Source organism: Mercenaria mercenaria, chromosome 5 (assembly GCF_021730395.1).
Source record: "Mercenaria mercenaria strain notata chromosome 5, MADL_Memer_1, whole genome shotgun sequence".
NCBI lineage: Eukaryota > Metazoa > Mollusca > Bivalvia > Venerida > Veneridae > Mercenaria > Mercenaria mercenaria.
This window is the reverse complement of record NC_069365.1, coordinates 29,241,048-29,259,897: the sequence shown is the minus strand read 5'-3', so window position 1 is coordinate 29,259,897 and position 18,850 is coordinate 29,241,048. Positions and strand designations below refer to the sequence as shown.

Genomic DNA, 18,850 nt, shown 5'->3' with positions numbered 1-18,850 from the left:
AAAGAGCGTCTTAGATTGTTTTACAAAGGGCGTCTTAGATTAATCTACAAAGAGCGTCTTTGATTGTTCTACAAAGAGCGTCTTAGATTGTTAAAGCGTCTTTGATTGTTCTACAAAGAGCGTCTTAGATTGTTCTACAAAGGGCGTCTTAGATTGATCTACAAAGAGCTTTTTTGATTGTTCTACAAAGGGCATCTTAAATTAATCTACAAAGAGCGTCTTAGATTGTTTTACAAAGGGCGTCTTAGATTAATCTACAAAGAGCGTCTTTGATTGTTCTACAAAGATCGTCTTAGATTGTTAAAGCGTCTTTGATTGTTCTACAAAGAGCGTCTGAGATTAATCTACAAAGAGCGTCTTTGATTGTTCTACAAAGAGCGTCTTAGATTGTTCTACAAAGGGCGTCTTAGATTGTTCATCAAAGAGCGCCTTAGATTGTTCTACAAAGAGCGTCTTAGATTTTTCTACAAAGTGCGTCTTAGATTAATCTACAAAGAGCGTCTTAGATTGTTCTACACAGAGCATCTTAGATTGTTCCACAAAGAGCGTCTTAGATTGTTCTGCAAAGGGTGTCTTAGATTTTCTACAAAGAGTGTCTTTGATTGTTTTACAAACGAATCTTAAAGTTTTGTATCTAACGTATTCATCCATATGTTGTCAATCTATTTTTTACACTTTCGCAGCATTGTTCTTAAAGAAGGTCTAGTTTTTGAACTGTTTAAAATATTTTGAACTTCGACATGATTATAATGACCAACAGTAAATGAGGGATATCTCTGATAGTTATTTACGGTGCCTGATGCGTCTCCTAATGAATGCTGCTTAAGGATTACATTTTCAATAAGATAGGAATGTCACCGCACCTTAAGATTTGATAACTATGTCCTATTTATATTATTTTATGTGACGTTGACTAATTTTGATTTGATCAAAAATATCAGATATAATATACCCTTTACCGACATGTGTAGGTTGGGGTGCAGCGCGTTTAAAAAACAATACTAAGCGAAAAATGTATATACCGCAATGTCATTTACGGGGAGTGTCGCTTTATTTGAATACTGTTGTAGGAGTAAAAGGGTTTAGTCAGGTATTACATATTTTTTCGCAAAGTCAGGGATTATACAAAATAAAGAAAAAAATGAAGAATGTAGTCAAATTAACGTAGCTGGCCGAATAAGGCCAGGTTAACATATATATGCTGATACAAGTATGGACTTTGTACAACTGAGTGATTTAATTCATTTGATGTAACTCAATATAGGTAAATAACCTTTTTAGTTTACTGATATATTTTTAAAACATTTAAATGTCTGCATATGTATGTCAGTATTTACAACGCTTTCGACATAAGTTTGTTACAACAAATACGTTTATAAATCAGACGGTCTTTTTTATGTAGTCAATGTAGTCGGTATTTGCTTGTTAAACATTTGTTAAAACAGATTTAGGTCGAATATTGATTACATTTTGTGTCAAGGGTATATTACCTTCCTATTTCTAAATTACAAATATTTATATATACCTAAAGTTTCACGTAATAAAATGGGGGTTTCCCCAACGGAAAACTGTACTAAAATATACTTAAGCTATGCAAGCACTACACAGTTTATTTTATGTGATTGCCACCTTAGCCCTATATACTTAATAATTTGAGGTTTTTTCATGTAGTTGGTTGCTTCCCACAAGAGTTGTTATGAAAATTTCTATTTACACATAGTTTTATTTTAATTACTAGGAGCAACAGAGAAAAACCAACGTTAAAAATTTCTGACATTCTAAGTATATTGCTGGTTTCATTCAACCTTTTGGAAGTCAGAGTTGTTATGCTTTTCAGGTAGATGCTTTGAAACTCTGCAATGATGCATATATCACAAGAATGTGTAAGAGCAATATCCCTGGAGGCATCGAATACAGACTTAATACTACTGTTCACATTTACTCAACAGAATCATTCAAATGTCTTTAGATATCTTTATTTTAATCAATCGCATTTTATTTCAATACTTTGGCACGCGAAAACAGACTAGGACATTCTGAAAATAAGAATTCTTGTAACCAACCAATCAACATGCAAGATCCACCTTATTGGATCACTTTAGAATAACTAGTATAAAATAATTGTAAAATAATCAAAATGCTGTACACATATCAAAATCAGTAACAATGTACGTAATGAACGTATTCTTGTTAGGGCTGACAAAGCATTACATTTAAACAACTTGCTGTCATCAATTTTTTTCAACAATTACTTTTGTAAGGGCTTTGTGCGCTGAACTCTGAAGATGGGTAACTTTCTGGAATATTAGAGCAGGACTTGAAACTAGCATGTCAGTCCTGCTAGACGCATCAAAGTAAAAAGAGAAAAGAGAAACACTATTTGTCCTTATGCAGGGACTTCTTTTCTTTAAAGTTATTGTCTCAACATTAAAATGACCACATTTGTACCAGTACATACCAATTAATGCTCTTCAATGATAAAACGTTTGGTCACAGTATGTTCAGTTAGGAAGGGGACAAAATGTCTAAAATGTAGATCATAACACATTAATCTTGTGTTGAAAGAATAGCAACATGCCGTATTCAGCTAAATTACGTGACTGTATAAAATGGAAAATTTAAATAGGTATTGGGTATCTAGAGACGGCCAAACGGCCAGTTTCATTTAACACTGGCACTAGAATCGAGGTATGCTTGCATTATCTAATCATTCAAATAAATGTACTGAGTATTTTGATGTAATAAATCTAACCAGACCATAATTACCAGCAAACAACTTTCATTTTACTAGTAAATAGATAAAAAGAACCAGACCCGAAAGCACCACCTGCAATACTAAAACATTGTACGTGACGTTGAATAATGCTTACTACAACTCAATTTATGGATTTTAACACTTCACTACGTACAGTTATAACTCATTATATTACGGTTTTCCGCATAGTTCATTCAGCTATTTTTATATTTCCTGGTACATGATGATAGACATGTTTTCATACTCAGGTATTTAAGAGTACAATGATATATTAATGTTCAGTTGTTTGCAACAAGAAACGACAATTTCAAGAAAATACAACTTAAAGAAAGAATTTATTATTTCATAATGATAATTATGTTGCACTTGTTTACCAAAATTTTTAAGGTTTGTTTTCATGGCAAACAGTCCATTCAGATGCTACAGTTAAAAACGATGACAGTACTGTCATGCTGTCGTACTGTCGACCCCGACACCACGACAGCACGATGCTATTGTGCGATATTAATGTCGTACTGTCGACCACGATAGAACGACAACATGGCGCGACAGCACAATACGATGAGACAGCACAAAAACACGAGGCGACACAACGACAATACAATGCGATAAATTGATGTTAATGTCGTGCTGTCGCATCGTGTTGTCGTGATGTGACATCGTATTGTCGGGCTATCGCATCGTGTTATCGCCCTTACCTCTACAGGGGTCAACAGTACGACAGTACGATGTCCCTATCGGAACACCGTGGGTGGACGGATAGCTCAGTGGTTTGCACACTGGCCTTCCAATCCTGAGGTCGGGGGTTCGCTCCCCGGCAACTACTCGGGAATTTTCAGAAACGCTTTTCAGTGTTTCCCACCCAACTAGAGGTGTACTAATCAGGAGCCCAGACAATCATTGCGTATATCAGTGCTATACACTGGGCACATTAAAGAACCAGGCTGTCTATTCGCAACGAGTTAGGCTAAGTTAGCCGGACAGGCCTGTATCTGATTTCTGATCTCTCTGCCGTGGGGGCTTTGTCTCACTCTGTCCCTCTGGTCTGATCGCCTGTGCCTGTACTAGTAGAGGATGAATTATGCGCCCTGTATATCTGTAAATCTGGTATAATAATAAGAATAATAATAATATATAATAATAATAATATATACCGTCATCGATTTATTTTGTTTTACATAGTGAAATTAATTATAATCAGGCGCAAAACTGTCTAGGTATTGTATTGAAATGCCGTAAAACATATCGCTTACTTATTTACATTTATGGTCACTCCTGAATATTAAATAAATGCATCTCATTTACTTTTTCACATAAGTTCTTGGAAAATAAACAAATTGGGAAAGGTTAAAACTATTTAAGGATCGAAATTAAACTTCCACTTTACAGGAATTCATCGTTTCATTACTTAAACTTTAGGTTATCCACGTAATTCAGCTATTTTTATATTTCATGGTACATGATGATACACGCGTTTTCAAGTAATTCTATAAACAGTTCATCTGAAATTATAAAAGAAAAGGTAGAATGATATGTTGATGTTTTGATAATTATATTGATATTTTCACTAAAAAACCTGACAAATTCAAGAAACTGCAGCTGTACGACAGAATTTATTGAACTGTTACACTTGTTTACAAGTAATGCAGGGAGACGCCTACAACTGGGAAATTTACCACATTACATTATTTCTACATGCATTTTGCATTCAGTTTAAAAATTCAGAAGGGGAATTTCTTCTAAATTCATTACCGCACGGTTGGTTTTCAAGGTCTTTAACGAATATCATAAAAGCAGATACCATTCAGGCGTCGCATCAAATGTTGCTGGGGTGTTCACCAGCATTTGGTGTAGTCTCTGGTACATAAAAATGCCGAAAAAAGGTACCCGAAGACTTTGAAAAAGATGTCTCGTAAAACGTCTACACAGATTGATCCCTGACAAATCCCTGACAAACAAATGTTGACAAGATCACAAAGATACATGTAAATTTATTGCGTTGCATGCGCAAATGCGATTTGCAAATCATGTGATTGCGCAGAGTTTCACCAATCTAGAATTTGCAAAGAGGATACAACATATAGTCTCCGTTTGATAATAAACAAAACATAGCTTGGAAATAAAGCAATGGCTACTGTATGATATTTAAAGAACATTTTAAGTGCACAAATTGTGTTTGTACAGATGAAATTTTTTAGTCATAACGGAAAATATAAATTAAATATCGTCTTTGATTGTGTAACTAAAGATTTCTGGAGAGGTATTAATAATGCATGCATAAATAAACGGCGGTAATCTTGTTTGTTTGTTACAATCCAGCTTCTGTCTACTTTTTGTCTCAAAGGAATTTGCAGCATGCTGAAACCCGTATCGAGGCAATTTCTTTATTAACGTATTCAAGCTTTTTTAATTAAGGAACTTTATCATTTTATTACGTTTGTTAATATTTGAGGGTCACAGAGCCTTTTAGCTGATACATTTATTATTGATTATAATTTCATGACGTCACGTAGTATTGTAGCAGAGGGAGCTTTACACGTTTTCAGGCGTTAAAAATAGTTACCTAGGTATACCTATTCAATTCATTAGTCATATTATCAAACTTAAAAAGCGAAAAAACCGTCTTTATTAGACGCCGTCAATGGAGGGCTATTGGAACGGGAAAGATGTATCCCATGGACGTAGTAGATTGCGAAAAATCAAAGATGTATTTTCATGAAAAAATACTGCTATAGAATATTGCATAAAATGAGTTTTTTTCTTCATAAGTCAGGGTAGTATCAGATACGCGATGTCATACAACAAATACGTCAGGTCAGGGTATTACAAGATACGCGATGTCATACAATGAATACGTCATGGTAGTACCAGACACATGTTGTCATACAACAAATACGTCAGGTTAGTACCAGATATGCGATATCACACAACGAATACACCAGGGCAGTACCAGATACGTGGTGCCACATCATAGTACCAGACCCGCGATGTCATACAACAAATATGCCAGGGTAGTACGACATACGCGATGTCATGCAATGCGTCAGGATAGTACCAGGCACGCGACGTCATACAACAAATATGTCAGGGTAGTACCAGACCCGCGATGTCATACAACAAAAATGTCAGGTAAGAACCAAACACGCGAGGTCATGCAACAGCTACGTCAGGATCATACAGGACATGCCAAATCATCAAACAAATACTTGAGGGTAGTATCGGATACGCGATGTCATACAACAAATACGTGAGGGTAGTATCGGATACGCAATGTCATACAACAAATACGTGAGGGTAGTATCGGATACGCGATGTCATACATACAACAAATACATCAGGGTAGCATCGGATACGCGATGTCATACAACAAATAGGTCAGGGTAGTACCAGAAATGCGATGTCGTACAACAAATAGGTCAGGGTAGTACCACAAACGCGATGTCAAACAACAAATACGTCAGGGTAGTACCAGACACGCGATGTCATACGACAAATATGTCAAGTTAGTACCAGACACGAGATGTCACACAACGAATGCCATGCAACAAATACGCCAGGTAAGTATCAGACACGTGATGTCTATTCGACAGGGTAGTACCAGATACGCTATGTCATACAACGAATACGACATGGTAGTACCATCCACGCAATGTTATACAACAAATATATCAGGGTAGTGTCAGATACACGATGTTATATAACAGATACGCCAGGTACGTACCAGACACGCGAGATCATGCAACAGTTATTTCAGAATAATATCGGACATGCGATGTCTTACAACAAAAACGTCAGGTTAGTACTAGAGACGCGATGTTATGCAACAGTGACGTCTGGATAGTACAAGACATGCGATATTATCAAACAAATACGTCAGATTAGTACCAAACACGTGATGCCATACAACAAAATACGTCAGATTAGTACCAAACACGCGATGTCATGCAACAAATACGTCAGAGCAGTAAAAGACACGCGAGGTTGTACAACAAATACGTAAGATTAGTACCAGACACGCGATATCATACAACAAATACGTCAAAGTAGTACCAGAAACTCGATGTCATACAAGAAATACATCAGGTTAGTACCAGACATGCGATATCATATAATAAATACCTCGGGGTAGTACCAGAAACCCGACATCATGCAACAAATACGTCAGGTTAGTACAAGACACGCGATATCATACAACAAATACGTCAGAGTAATACCAGAAACGCGATGCCCTACAACAAATACGTCAGCGTAGTACCAGACACGCGATGTCATAAAACAATTAGGTCAAGTTAGTACCAGATACGCAATGTCTCACAACGAATGCATCAGTGTAGTAACAGATACATGATGCCATGCAACAAATACGCCAGGTTAGTACCAGACACGTGATGTCAATTCGACAGGGTAGTACCAGGTACGCTATGTCATACAACGGATGCGACATGGTAGTACCATCCACACAATGACATATAACAAATATGTCAGGGAAGTATCAGATACGCGATGTTATACAAAAATACGCCAGGTAAGTACCAGACATGCAAAGTTATGCAACAGTTATTTCAGAATAATACCAGACACGCGATATCAAACAAATATATCAGGTTAGCATCAGACACGCGATGTCATACAAGAAATACGTCCGGTTAGTACCAGACATGCGATTTCATATAATAAATACTTCAGGTAAGTACCAGAAATCTGACATCATGCAACAAATACGTCAGGTTAGTGTCTGAAACGCGATATCATACAACAAATACGTCAAAGTAGTACCAGAAACGCGATGTCATACAAGAAATACGTCTTGTTAGTACTAGACATGCGATTTCATATAATAAATACTTCAGGGTAGTACCAGAAATCTGACATCATGCAACAAATACGTCAGGTAAGTGCCAGAAACACGATATCATACAACAAATACGTCAGGGTAATATCAGAAACGCGATGTCATACAACAAAAACGTCAAGCAAGTACCAGATACGCGATGTCATACAACGAATTACCAAATACGTGATGTCATACAACAAATACGTTAGGTTAGTACTAGAAAAGCGATGTCAAACAAAACATACACCAGGGCAGTACTAAATACGTGATGTCATACAACAAATACGTTGGGTTAGTACTAGAAAAGCGATGTCATACAAAACATACACATGGGCAGTACTAGAAACGTGATGTCATACAACAAAACGTCGTTATACAGCTAGCAAAGCGATGTCATACAATAAATACGTCAGGCCATTACCAGACACGCGACATCATACAACAAAAAGGTCAGGTTAGTACCAGACACCCGATGTCACGCAACAGTTACGTCAATGTAGTACCAGACATGCGATATCATCAAAAATATTCGTTAGGTCTGTACCAGACAAGCGATGTCATACAGCAAATACGTCAGGGTAGTACCACATACGCGATGTTATAGAAAAAATCGTCATGTAAGGGTAGTACAGGATTGCAATGTCATACAACAAATACTCCAGGGCAGTACCAGATACGCGATGTTTTATAACAAGTCAGCCAGGGTACCACTGGAAAAGCGATGTCTTACAACAAATATGTCAGGCCAGTACCAGATAAACGACGTCATACAAGAAATACGGCAGGAAGTGATAGAAAGGCGATGCACCAGTACCAGACACGTCATCTAATACAATAAATACGCCAGGGCAGTGCTAGAAAAGCAACGTCATACAACAAATACTTCACGGTAGTACTAGAAAAGCGATGTCATACAACAAATACGTCTTTCAGGGTAGTACTAGAAAAGCGATGTCATACAATAAATACGTCTGGGTAGTACTAGAAAAGCGATGTCATACAACACATACGTCTGGGTTGTACTAGAAAAGCGATGCCATACAATACATACCTCTGGGTAATACTAGAAAAACGATGTCATACAACAAATACGTCTTGGTAGTACTAGAAAAAGTACGTCACACAACGAATACGTCTGGGTAGTACTAGAAAAGCGATGTCATACAACAAATACGTCTGGGTAGGTAGTACTAGAAAAGCGATGTTATACAACAAATACGTCTTGGTAGTACTGGAAAAGAAACGTCACACAACGAATACATCAAGGCAGTACCAGATACGCGATGTCATACAACGAATACGTCAGGGTAGTACCAGATACGCGTTGTCATACAACAAAATTTAATGTTATTATTAGCCGCGAAAGAGTTGAAAAGGTTTCAATTCACAAACTAGCATACCGCTTTATTACAGAGACAAACACGTGTTCAATACCAAAGTGCACAGGTTTCTGAGAATATCACCTTACGTTCCCTAAAATACTAGAGTATTCATATAGCATGTTTAAAATGCTATGTAAAATGCAAAATGATTAAGGTACTTCCGCCATCTTGAATTTAGAGTGACCTTCATTTGAAGTGTGAAAATATAGTGAGCAAAAGCTTTCAAATGCAGCTGTTCCAGAATACAAAAACAGCTCAGTTAAATTAGATTTATAAATCCTTTCAAAATACTTTATTAAAAATTCATGAATGGCAAAAGTTAGTTCAAAGTTTCAATTAGTGCAGTACAATGTGCGGACAGTGATTTTTGTACGTATGGTGTACCAAACTGCCTAAAATTGTAAGACAAGTCTCAGACTTAATGTGAACAAGATTTGGCAACGATCCAAAATTATTTTCAAGGATTGTGCAAGTATACGAAAGGTTTAATTTATTATAGTGGAATTTATGACTTACGCGCTGCTTATCTCACGGAAAATTTGGTGGAAATGGAATTTTCGGCACTTCCTGCGGTAACTACCGAAATTACTTAATGTAACTTTCTCACTCATACGTGATTGTATATTTATAAATTATAAAAACAATCGAAATATTTGCTTTATCACGATATATGCAAATATTTTTAGACAATTTTGAAACAATAGGCCACAGTATTTCCGCATACTGGTCCGGGACAAGTTCGATGTGTATAGTGACATTATTAGATGTTTCATGCGTCGTAAACTAACCAATTTTGATCTATCGACTTTTTAAACAATATGAGAATAATGCAGCATGTTTTTGAAAACACAGTGAGAATAAATTGCAGAAAAGAATTACAGCCAAATATGTTAGGAGGTAATACAATTTGTATACAGTTGTAGATAACTACGAAACATTTTACAAAATGCAATCAGTTGAACTTCTCACGCGAAAACCTGATGATTAAAATCAGCAATATCTCAAACGTAACTTTTCTGCACCTTGGTTCTTCGTTAAACAATGATATTTTTTCACACTTTCATAGATTTAAACTGATAATAAATTTGCATTGAAATTCCGGCATAGAAATGGACATTTACTTCACATTACTGCGGTGTTGACAGCGGAAACAGCGGTCCAGTACTAAGAGTGTCTACGAAACCAAGGATAACGAGTTCTTTATCTGAAAATTACGAACATTTGGATCAGGGTTCAGTATACACCTGAAAATGATAGACTTGCTATTTGCCGAGTGCACACTTGTTTTCTATCGTCGTTAATATAAAGTAGACTAGTAGATATTCGCACACATACATAATCTCATAAACACTTCTTTAATGTATGTTCTCTGAAATGAACAAATAACTGGCTCAACTGAGACACCATACTTTGAAGTAAATTCAGTTTATTCACCACGAGGTTCGAAATGCACGGGAGTCTCGTGATAGTACATGCCTTTCATTTCACATAGTTGAAGTGTAAACAAATAGTTAAACTTGCTTCGTTTTATTTCTCGCGGAAAAGATCGGACGGATTTTTATATTGGAATAATTATAGAACATCTATGCATTTATTTCCAGTTTTTGAAAATGATTGAAATTCAACTTTATTTAAGAAAAAGTTTCGATCTTTCAGTAATATTTTGTCAGCGGATGCTTACAAATTTTAAGTGAAACGGCTTTCTTGTAACAGATTAAGGAGATCGGACAGAAAAAAACTATACTAAATGGATATCTCAAACCATGAATAAGGAGACATAATTATTTCGTAAGGAAATCTCAGGTAAAAGAACAATCATATATTTTATTCCTTGAAATAAATATCGCGGCGAAATATTTTAGAAAAACTGTGCACGTGTTTTGCGCATTAGAATGTTTAACGACATTTTCTTAAAAAAGTAACGCTCGTGTGCACTATTTTGGCATTTTTTTGATTTTAAAATAAATATTTTATAGCAATTTAGGTTGCATACGATACCAAAATTTTGCACCAAAAATGTTCACTCATTTTCTTCCAAAGCACCGTGGAGATAGGGTTCAGCGTAGCTTTCATGATCGCAAGTTTACCTACAGATATATCTTTTCAACTTTTATCATACATTTTTTGTGTCCTTGCATTTCGAAAGCTGTTTCGAGGGTTCTGATTTTTCACATGAATTTCTAATTTCAATTTGCGGAAATACCTTAATGTCATATTATGACATTTTCCTCTTTTAAAAATATCGAAGTCCTTGATAGATACATGAACTATAAAACTATTTTCAATACAAATGGTACCATTGCAAAGTACTAACATTTTGACTGGCAAATGTGTCGCAGTTCGTAACTGTTACTTTTTAGCCATAATATTGACTGTGTACGTAAATCAATCAGCATCAAGTTTTTGTTGTTAAGGGTTATATTTATAATTGCTTAAGCGCTTTGAGATTTATTTCTATATCGTGTCGCATCAGAAAATTAATATTTAGAGTTTTAATTTATTATTATAAAATATAAAATGAAAAATATCAAACAAATGTACGTTCATGTTTCCCTATTATTTACACAGTATACACGGATGCAGTAGAACCCTCGTTCTAAATAGAATGTTGAATATTTTATTTACGAAGGTGTTAACATTATTGTCTTATTTGCAGTAGCACACATTTTAAGCAGTACTTTGATTATAAAGGTAAAACATAAGTTTCTTACAAAAGGGCTGCACATCAAATGCATAAATTATGCATGGTAATAGAGAAATGCAAACCGAATGTACGTAGTATGTCATGTATTTCAAGTACAATACAGACACAATATTATGTGACAGATAATAATGATATTGCGATGATGATGTTGATGCTGGTAATGATGATAATGATGGTAATGAATACGATTATGACGTGGTGTCGTTGTTTTTTGGTTGATGGTGAAGATGATAATCTTGATGATGGTGGTGCTGCTGGTGATGATAGTATTTGCAATGATTAAGTTGTAGATGATGATGATTATCAGTAAAAACCATATATATCAGCATTATAATCATATACATTCCATTCTTATTTCACTAACAGCATTATAATGAAAACATCTTCATCGCTATCAACATCACCATCAAAAACATCCTATCATCAAAGTCATCTTTGTCATCACCATCATTATCATCATCACCAGCAGCAGAGCAATGAAAGTTCAGAACAAAGTCACCTTAAAGAAGGGACATAGTTACATGTCATTCGTTTCCCTCCCTTTCTCAATTCAACAAAAAAACAATATCATCATCATCAGTGCTATTAGCATCGTCAGCAGCTTTGGCATCATTAGCATTATAAAATACATTGACAAAGGTAATATCAGCATACTTTGCGTTAACATCATTCTCAAATAACGCAGCAAAAACCATCATCATTATCATCATCATCATTATTAGTATCTGCACCATTTCACAACATTCTCGCTCCACCACTTGCCTTCTTTATGACCTTTATCACGGAATTAATATATCTGATATGGAAAAAGAAACCATGTGACTCCAAAATCTCACTCCAGACTTCGAATTATTCACTCGTAGATACCCTGACAAACATGAGAAGGCAAATGCAGTTTGTAATTTGAAGAATTGTTCTTCAAGGTTATTTCCCCTTTTTTTCAGGAAATCCCCTCAATGGAGTTTTTACAACAATGGAGTGTTTGCGGATCTCAAATTTGAAAGGATTGCATATTTTGCAGCTTTATGATATTCTGTATGTAATTGGAATGCATGTTACAGTATGTGCAGCAGTTTCTCCGGTAAGTAGATATCGATAACGCAGTTCTGCTAAATTGTACCTACTTTCTTTTTAAAATAGGATAATCATAATGTATAGGTTACACGTAACTCCACGCCTGTACTACTAGTATATGCCCAGGTCTGCACATATTTTTTAGACCGGAGTTATTCGGAGAATGCGACTGAAAGGGAAGGTGGGTGGTATTTTGGATCAAGATAGGCAAAAAAAAGTCATACACGCAGTATACATATAGAGCTTAGCATGTCTAGACAGCCTGTCAGCTGTGGCAGCATCACTTTTGATATTATCAATACAAGATGAAATTGCATAAAATAAAACATACTTAACAGTGATGAAAGTCCTGGGCCTCAGTCTATAAACACGTGCATCCTATTGTATCTGTGCAATCTTTTGATTTTAGACTGACCTCCAATTTTAGGTAATGTGCAGGTTTAATTGTTCCATTGAGTTGTGTCAGTCAAAATTGATGCTCTGATGCATCAGGAAGGTCTAATACGTATCAGTTGTTCCAGGATGCATGTTGTATATGAAAACAAAGATTGGAAAATTGGATCGAAACCTTGAAACACTTTAATAAAATATGCAATTGTATTGGAAGTAGGTATGCCATGCTAATTGTCATTAGAATTTTCGCATATAGCATAAAGTATTTGGCATTTCGGCATTAATCATTTAGCATTTGGGAATTAACATGGCGAAACTAACGACCTTCCATTACAACTAAATGTCGCATTTTATTTTGTGTATGTTTTAATCTTATCTTTTACCAAATATTTGATAATTTGTCAAAAAATGGGTCAGATCTTAAATACTCCCCGATTATACATTTCAAGGTCGTTTTTGAAAATCCTAATTCGGTCACAGCTGATCTAATTACTACCTAACTGATAAATATAGTTATGAAAATAAAATTTAATGCGTTTCATAAAAATTGGGGAAGTGATATTGTATAAAAAAGTAATACTTAGGCTTACTGAATTACTTCTGAAGTACACTTCCGTAACGCTTGGTTATTTTCAGTAATTATAATTAGCTAATTTTAGAGCAATGACATACACCATTGAATTTTGTGAATCCTTACGCGTTGTTGCAATTAGCATCGCGCACATGCCTTCCGTACATTAGTAAAACAAGCCTACGCCATCCTAATTGCCAAATGCAAGTTACTTAATTGCCTAACATGCTTAATGTTAAACATGTTAAACATCAACTGTCTTAGGATTATTGTCAACTGATGAATTTTTGTTGCTAATTGCTAAATGCTAAGCAATAAATGCCAATAGTATAGGACTAATAAAGGGCCGAGTACGAAAGCAAACCTTAAATAGTCGTTGACTGTTTTGTAAAGTAATTATATACCCTTTATTTTTTTAGAGACAACATTTTCAGTCTCATATTTTAACACGGCCGTTGGAATATGAGTTAACTTGAAATCAAAGTTTTCAAATATCCGAAAATTATATACTTCCGTACAAGACAAGTAGAACCTTAAGTAATAAAAGTTTAAAAACAAAACTTGACAAACAGCATGTGTCTTTATCAGTTAGCAACTAAAGGGGAGCGGTTGTCTTGTGGGTAAGATGTGGCCGCTAAGCCCGAGGATAATGGGTTCAAATCACACTTGGGACACGACCACGCCTTCTCGTATGACACAAGTACTGCTTGTTCCAGGAAGCGGACTCGAGAGTGGTTCAAATACGCTTGAAGCTTTCACCATAGGTTGAGCTTAATAGATTGGTATAAACTGATAAACATTTGGTATTCACATTTAAGTATATGGTATACAGCATTTGCACAGCTGATAACGGTATGACTTAGTTACTGTAATCCATTCTTTATAATTGACTATAATTTTGCGTGCCTGTTCGTTACATTCCCTTGGATAATGTCATTGATGTCTAATGTCTAATGAACATATTGAAACATTTACTTATACATAAAAAGAGCACGACTTGAGATACAATGCATTCTTTGTCACCGTAAGCTTTCTATATTTATATATGTTGTCGGTATCGCATCACAAGCCTAATCATTCATTTTAATTTCCAGTATTAATGCGTGTTTAGTTGCACTAAAACGTTCGTGGTCATACTTAGGTAGCTACTTTAAACTTTATTAGCTCTTGTTAAGCTGGTTTTAAAGACTGCAGTAAAAATGCTTTCGATATATTTTCCAAAACAATAGTATCCATCGCTTTGACTTTTTACCGCCAATATACTTGTATAGGAAGTAATAAGTTACATGAAAAAAGTTATCCGTTCGCCGCCTTAAGAAAATCCCGAATAACGTTTCAAAACCCTGGCATGATTGGGGTCTATAATATTATGGCAAAGATATAGTAATATATTTCTGTGTATTTATTTGTGCGTGTGCATACATTTAAGCAGTATGATACTAGTAAGATAGTAAGATAACTGTTTGAATTATTACCACCCACCCCCACCCCACCCCCGCGCCCCGAGAAATATATACTGGGATCTTGTAACTTATTACTTCTTTGAGACATGACCGATACCAATTCACATGCTGCTGATCAGCAGACCGCTGAAAATGCTATTTGAAAATGTTTTGACATCAATATAATATTGTTAAATGCACTTTACGTAGATTCTTTACTTGTGTCAATCATTTTATAACAAAGGCTACCATTTACGAAAAGTAACATTAACAAAACGTATAATAAAAGTATTCCAGTTCCCCGCTCCCTATTCCGCCCCTGTTCTCAATAAAAAAATGAGTGTATTTCTTGAATTAATGAATAAATAGCAGTTTTACTCGAGTAATGACAATTATTTACAAGTTATTGATAGAAAACAAACAAGTCGCTTCATTACTAGATACAAGACTGACAAAACTACTTGCATGATGGTTCCCTCCGTTCTCATATTTTTACAGAATTCTCCACAGAAGAATGTTCCTTTGCGATGTACTCCGTACAAATTCGTCTCCATAGACGACAATGGAGACAGCAAATGCCGTAGATGTTCTGTTTGCCCCAAGGGATTTCAAGTACAAACTGAATGCAGCACTTACAACGATACTGTTTGTGAGCAATGTCCTTCCGGTTGGTATAATGACGTAAGCGGAAGTAACTGTAAACCATGTTCTGAATGTAAACCCGGTGAATATATCCGGAGAGACTGTTCTGTCACACGTAATACGTCATGTCGTCATTGTCCTAGGGACATGATATCTGCCAGTACAAATGCGAGTTGGTGTGTGCCATGTAAACTATGTAGACGAAATGAAAAAATGCTTTCCAAGTGTAATGGTTCTCAAGATACAACATGCGGAGAATGCAAAAAAGGTATAACTGGTAGACTTGAATTCTAAAAGCTAGATTTGAATTTATGTTACGCTTTTATGGGACATGTAAGACGTTAAATCTTAGACGTTAAATCTTGAAAGTTCATTTTAAGTCATTCCAGCTGACTGGATTTTTTGTTGTTTGTTGTGTAGTTACATCTCAAGTACGGAAAAGCAAGTAGAGGAAGTATCAGGTGAGAGTTATTTATTAAAATAGGATACTATTTTGAAATTTCGACTTTCAACTTACTCGAAATTTTTGCTTATTTGCAAAATATATAGACATAATTATATGTGTAAGTCCTGGCCTTTTGTGCAGAGGGTCATAATAGATTACATGTCAATGTACACATTAAAACACTGATGATGATTAAGCCTGGCAGGTTTTAAACCCGGTTCGAGCCCTATGACCAGGAGATATTGTCATACCCTATACGAACGTGCAGTCATAGCACCCCGCTATCGTTTAAGACCAAGATCGAGTACTTAGGGAAGCCCAAGCAGTGGATGTAGTTCACATAAGGTGATTGGGTAGTATCAACTATTTTGACCGTATCTAGGTGTTCGACTTTGTTCGACCTCATATCCATACTATACCTAAACATATAGGTGCAATTCCTGGATATATATAGTGAAAAAAACACAGTTTCAATATCTGGAGTAGCGCTAGATATGAGGCACGAGTAAGTCATATATGGATGTACCGTAGGGTAATGTTGGGCATACGTAAATTTACATGCTGGGTAACTATAAATACCTTACTTATGTGTAAGTAGATGTATCCACTTTTATCAGTCATTAAAATGTTTTCCAAGCTTAGAAATTTAGGGGCCATACAAAAAACATATTCATTGTTCATGTGTAAAATAGAACTGATTCCTATTTTTCATAAAATAAAAATAATATAACTAGAGTAGTTTAAATCTAAATTTTCAAAACCAAGTTTTGATCATTTCGCGATTATTTTTAACACAGCAAAAAGGCACAAACGGCTTCGATTGGTTTTTATACGATAAAACAGACAACACCAGCATTATCTTTTTATCAAATTGAAGTTTGGTCATATTATGAACATTAGAACACGAGTTCATCTACTAAAGCTTTATAATTATGGCAGCTAAGCTTACCTCCGGTACCCCATCACTAAAGGTTTTTTTTTTTCAATTTTTAAATGAAAAGATTACTATACAAATAATTCTTCACTTTCCAGAATTAACTTATCTGTCAGTTACTTTCAAGATATGGCTATCTAAAAATCTTATTTATTGTTGTCGTATGATCTGGAAGTCAGATACAAAGCAAATAAAATCACTTAAACATGTAACAGCTTCAATCGTTTTCAGGTTTTTTCCGTGAATCCTCCACGGGTAATTGTCTTCTCTGTTCACACTGTCCCCCGACTGCACTACAGAACAGTGTTGTTCCAGAGTGTCGAGAGAAATATGGTATTCACCATCCGGACATATGCTGGCCAAGCGATATACAATTCAGATTTCCAGATTTCAACAAAATTTCACAATCTTCTGGTAAGTTACTAGATTGCTTGTTTCAGTATGTCCTTATGGGTGCTTTAAAGCATTTGACGATCACACCATCTTCTCCTATAGCTAGTTTGCGCACTTATTTTCACCTTTCTACGTAATGCACTAAATGTGAACGTTCCCAAGTTTTGTGTAAGTTTTCAAGTTAACTGTATACGATGTACCATTTAGACTTAGAGAACTTGTGATAATTTCAATTTGAAACATGTTTTACTTATACATACAAGGTTTTCTCGTCAGTGTGTTCTTTCTTCTTGAATTTTATAGACGGTGTAACCCTAGGCGACGAACAGATCAAAAAAGAAATACCACAGGAAACGTTACCTCTTAGTTTCATCCTGGCAGTGTCTTGCACCTTGTTATTATGTTTAGTAGTACTTCTGTCTGCTTTCATTTGTTTGAGAATGTTACCAACCAGATACTCGACTTTGAACCAACCAGTGCATCTCGCCGCAGGGATTTCATCAATTCCGATGTCACGAGTTTATGTGAACAGTGAGAGTTTAAACGAGAGCAATGACTCGATTAAAATTGATCACAGTGACATTGAATGCACTTATTTTCCGGCTGACGGTGGCACGTGCGGTAACGAAAACCTTGTAGATATAATACCGTTAAAGTCACTAGAATCAACTAAACACCGTGATGACAAAGGTTATTTTGGGGACATGCGGCCGAGAACTGGGTCTGTACCAGAGACTGCAATGACTTTTATAACTGCTTCAAGTTCATTTAAAGAGACTTCGAAAGGGGACAAGCAAATATGTACGAACTGGGAACTTCCCCAATTCCTCGGAAACAAAATTTACGGAACGATTTAAAAAGGAAATCTGTTCCATATTAATATTTGTACAATACGATGTAGAGCTCGTGTGTACTGAAAATAATCAAATTTTAACACGTTTATCTCGACTACTGTATGCTTACTGTACACCAATTGACAAACTCCCCTTTTATTTATCTAATACAGATAAAATTAAGTCAAAGTTATCAAAATAAAGGGAAGGCTGGAGATATTGTGTTGGTATTGTGTCGGGTTATGTCCAATGCGCAGACAAACATTCAGTCAAAGACTTGAAGATCAGATAAAAGGTGAGCTGAACTGTAATGAAATATCAACCATGTTAAAGGGAAGTAATACTGTGGAAAAAGCAACAAGTGGCTCCATAAGACAGGTCAGCTTGTTATGTTAAATGTTATACGAGTTGTTTAGATATCTATGCATGGATGAAACGGTTATAGACT

At 35.6% G+C, this 18,850-nt stretch overlaps 1 protein-coding gene across 2 annotated transcripts; it reads left to right on the top strand.

Annotated features, from left to right (window-relative positions):
• The first annotated feature begins 1,071 nt into the window (after positions 1-1,071).
• LOC123556732 (tumor necrosis factor receptor superfamily member 16-like) lies at positions 1,072-18,619 on the top strand. Of its 2 annotated transcripts, none has more exons than XM_045347670.2 (5): positions 1,072-1,090; positions 12,620-12,756; positions 15,654-16,065; positions 17,408-17,590; positions 17,873-18,619. In XM_045347670.2, the coding sequence occupies exons 2-5, from the start codon at positions 12,649-12,651 to the stop codon at positions 18,424-18,426; spliced, it is 1,257 nt and encodes a 418-aa protein (XP_045203605.2). In that variant the 5' UTR covers positions 1,072-1,090; positions 12,620-12,648; the 3' UTR covers positions 18,427-18,619. The 2 variants fall into 2 exon arrangements, with proteins under 2 accessions (XP_045203605.2, XP_045203604.2); XM_045347669.2 differs by lacking the exon at positions 1,072-1,090 and adding an exon at positions 1,099-1,264.
• Positions 18,620-18,850: the final 231 nt, after the last annotated feature.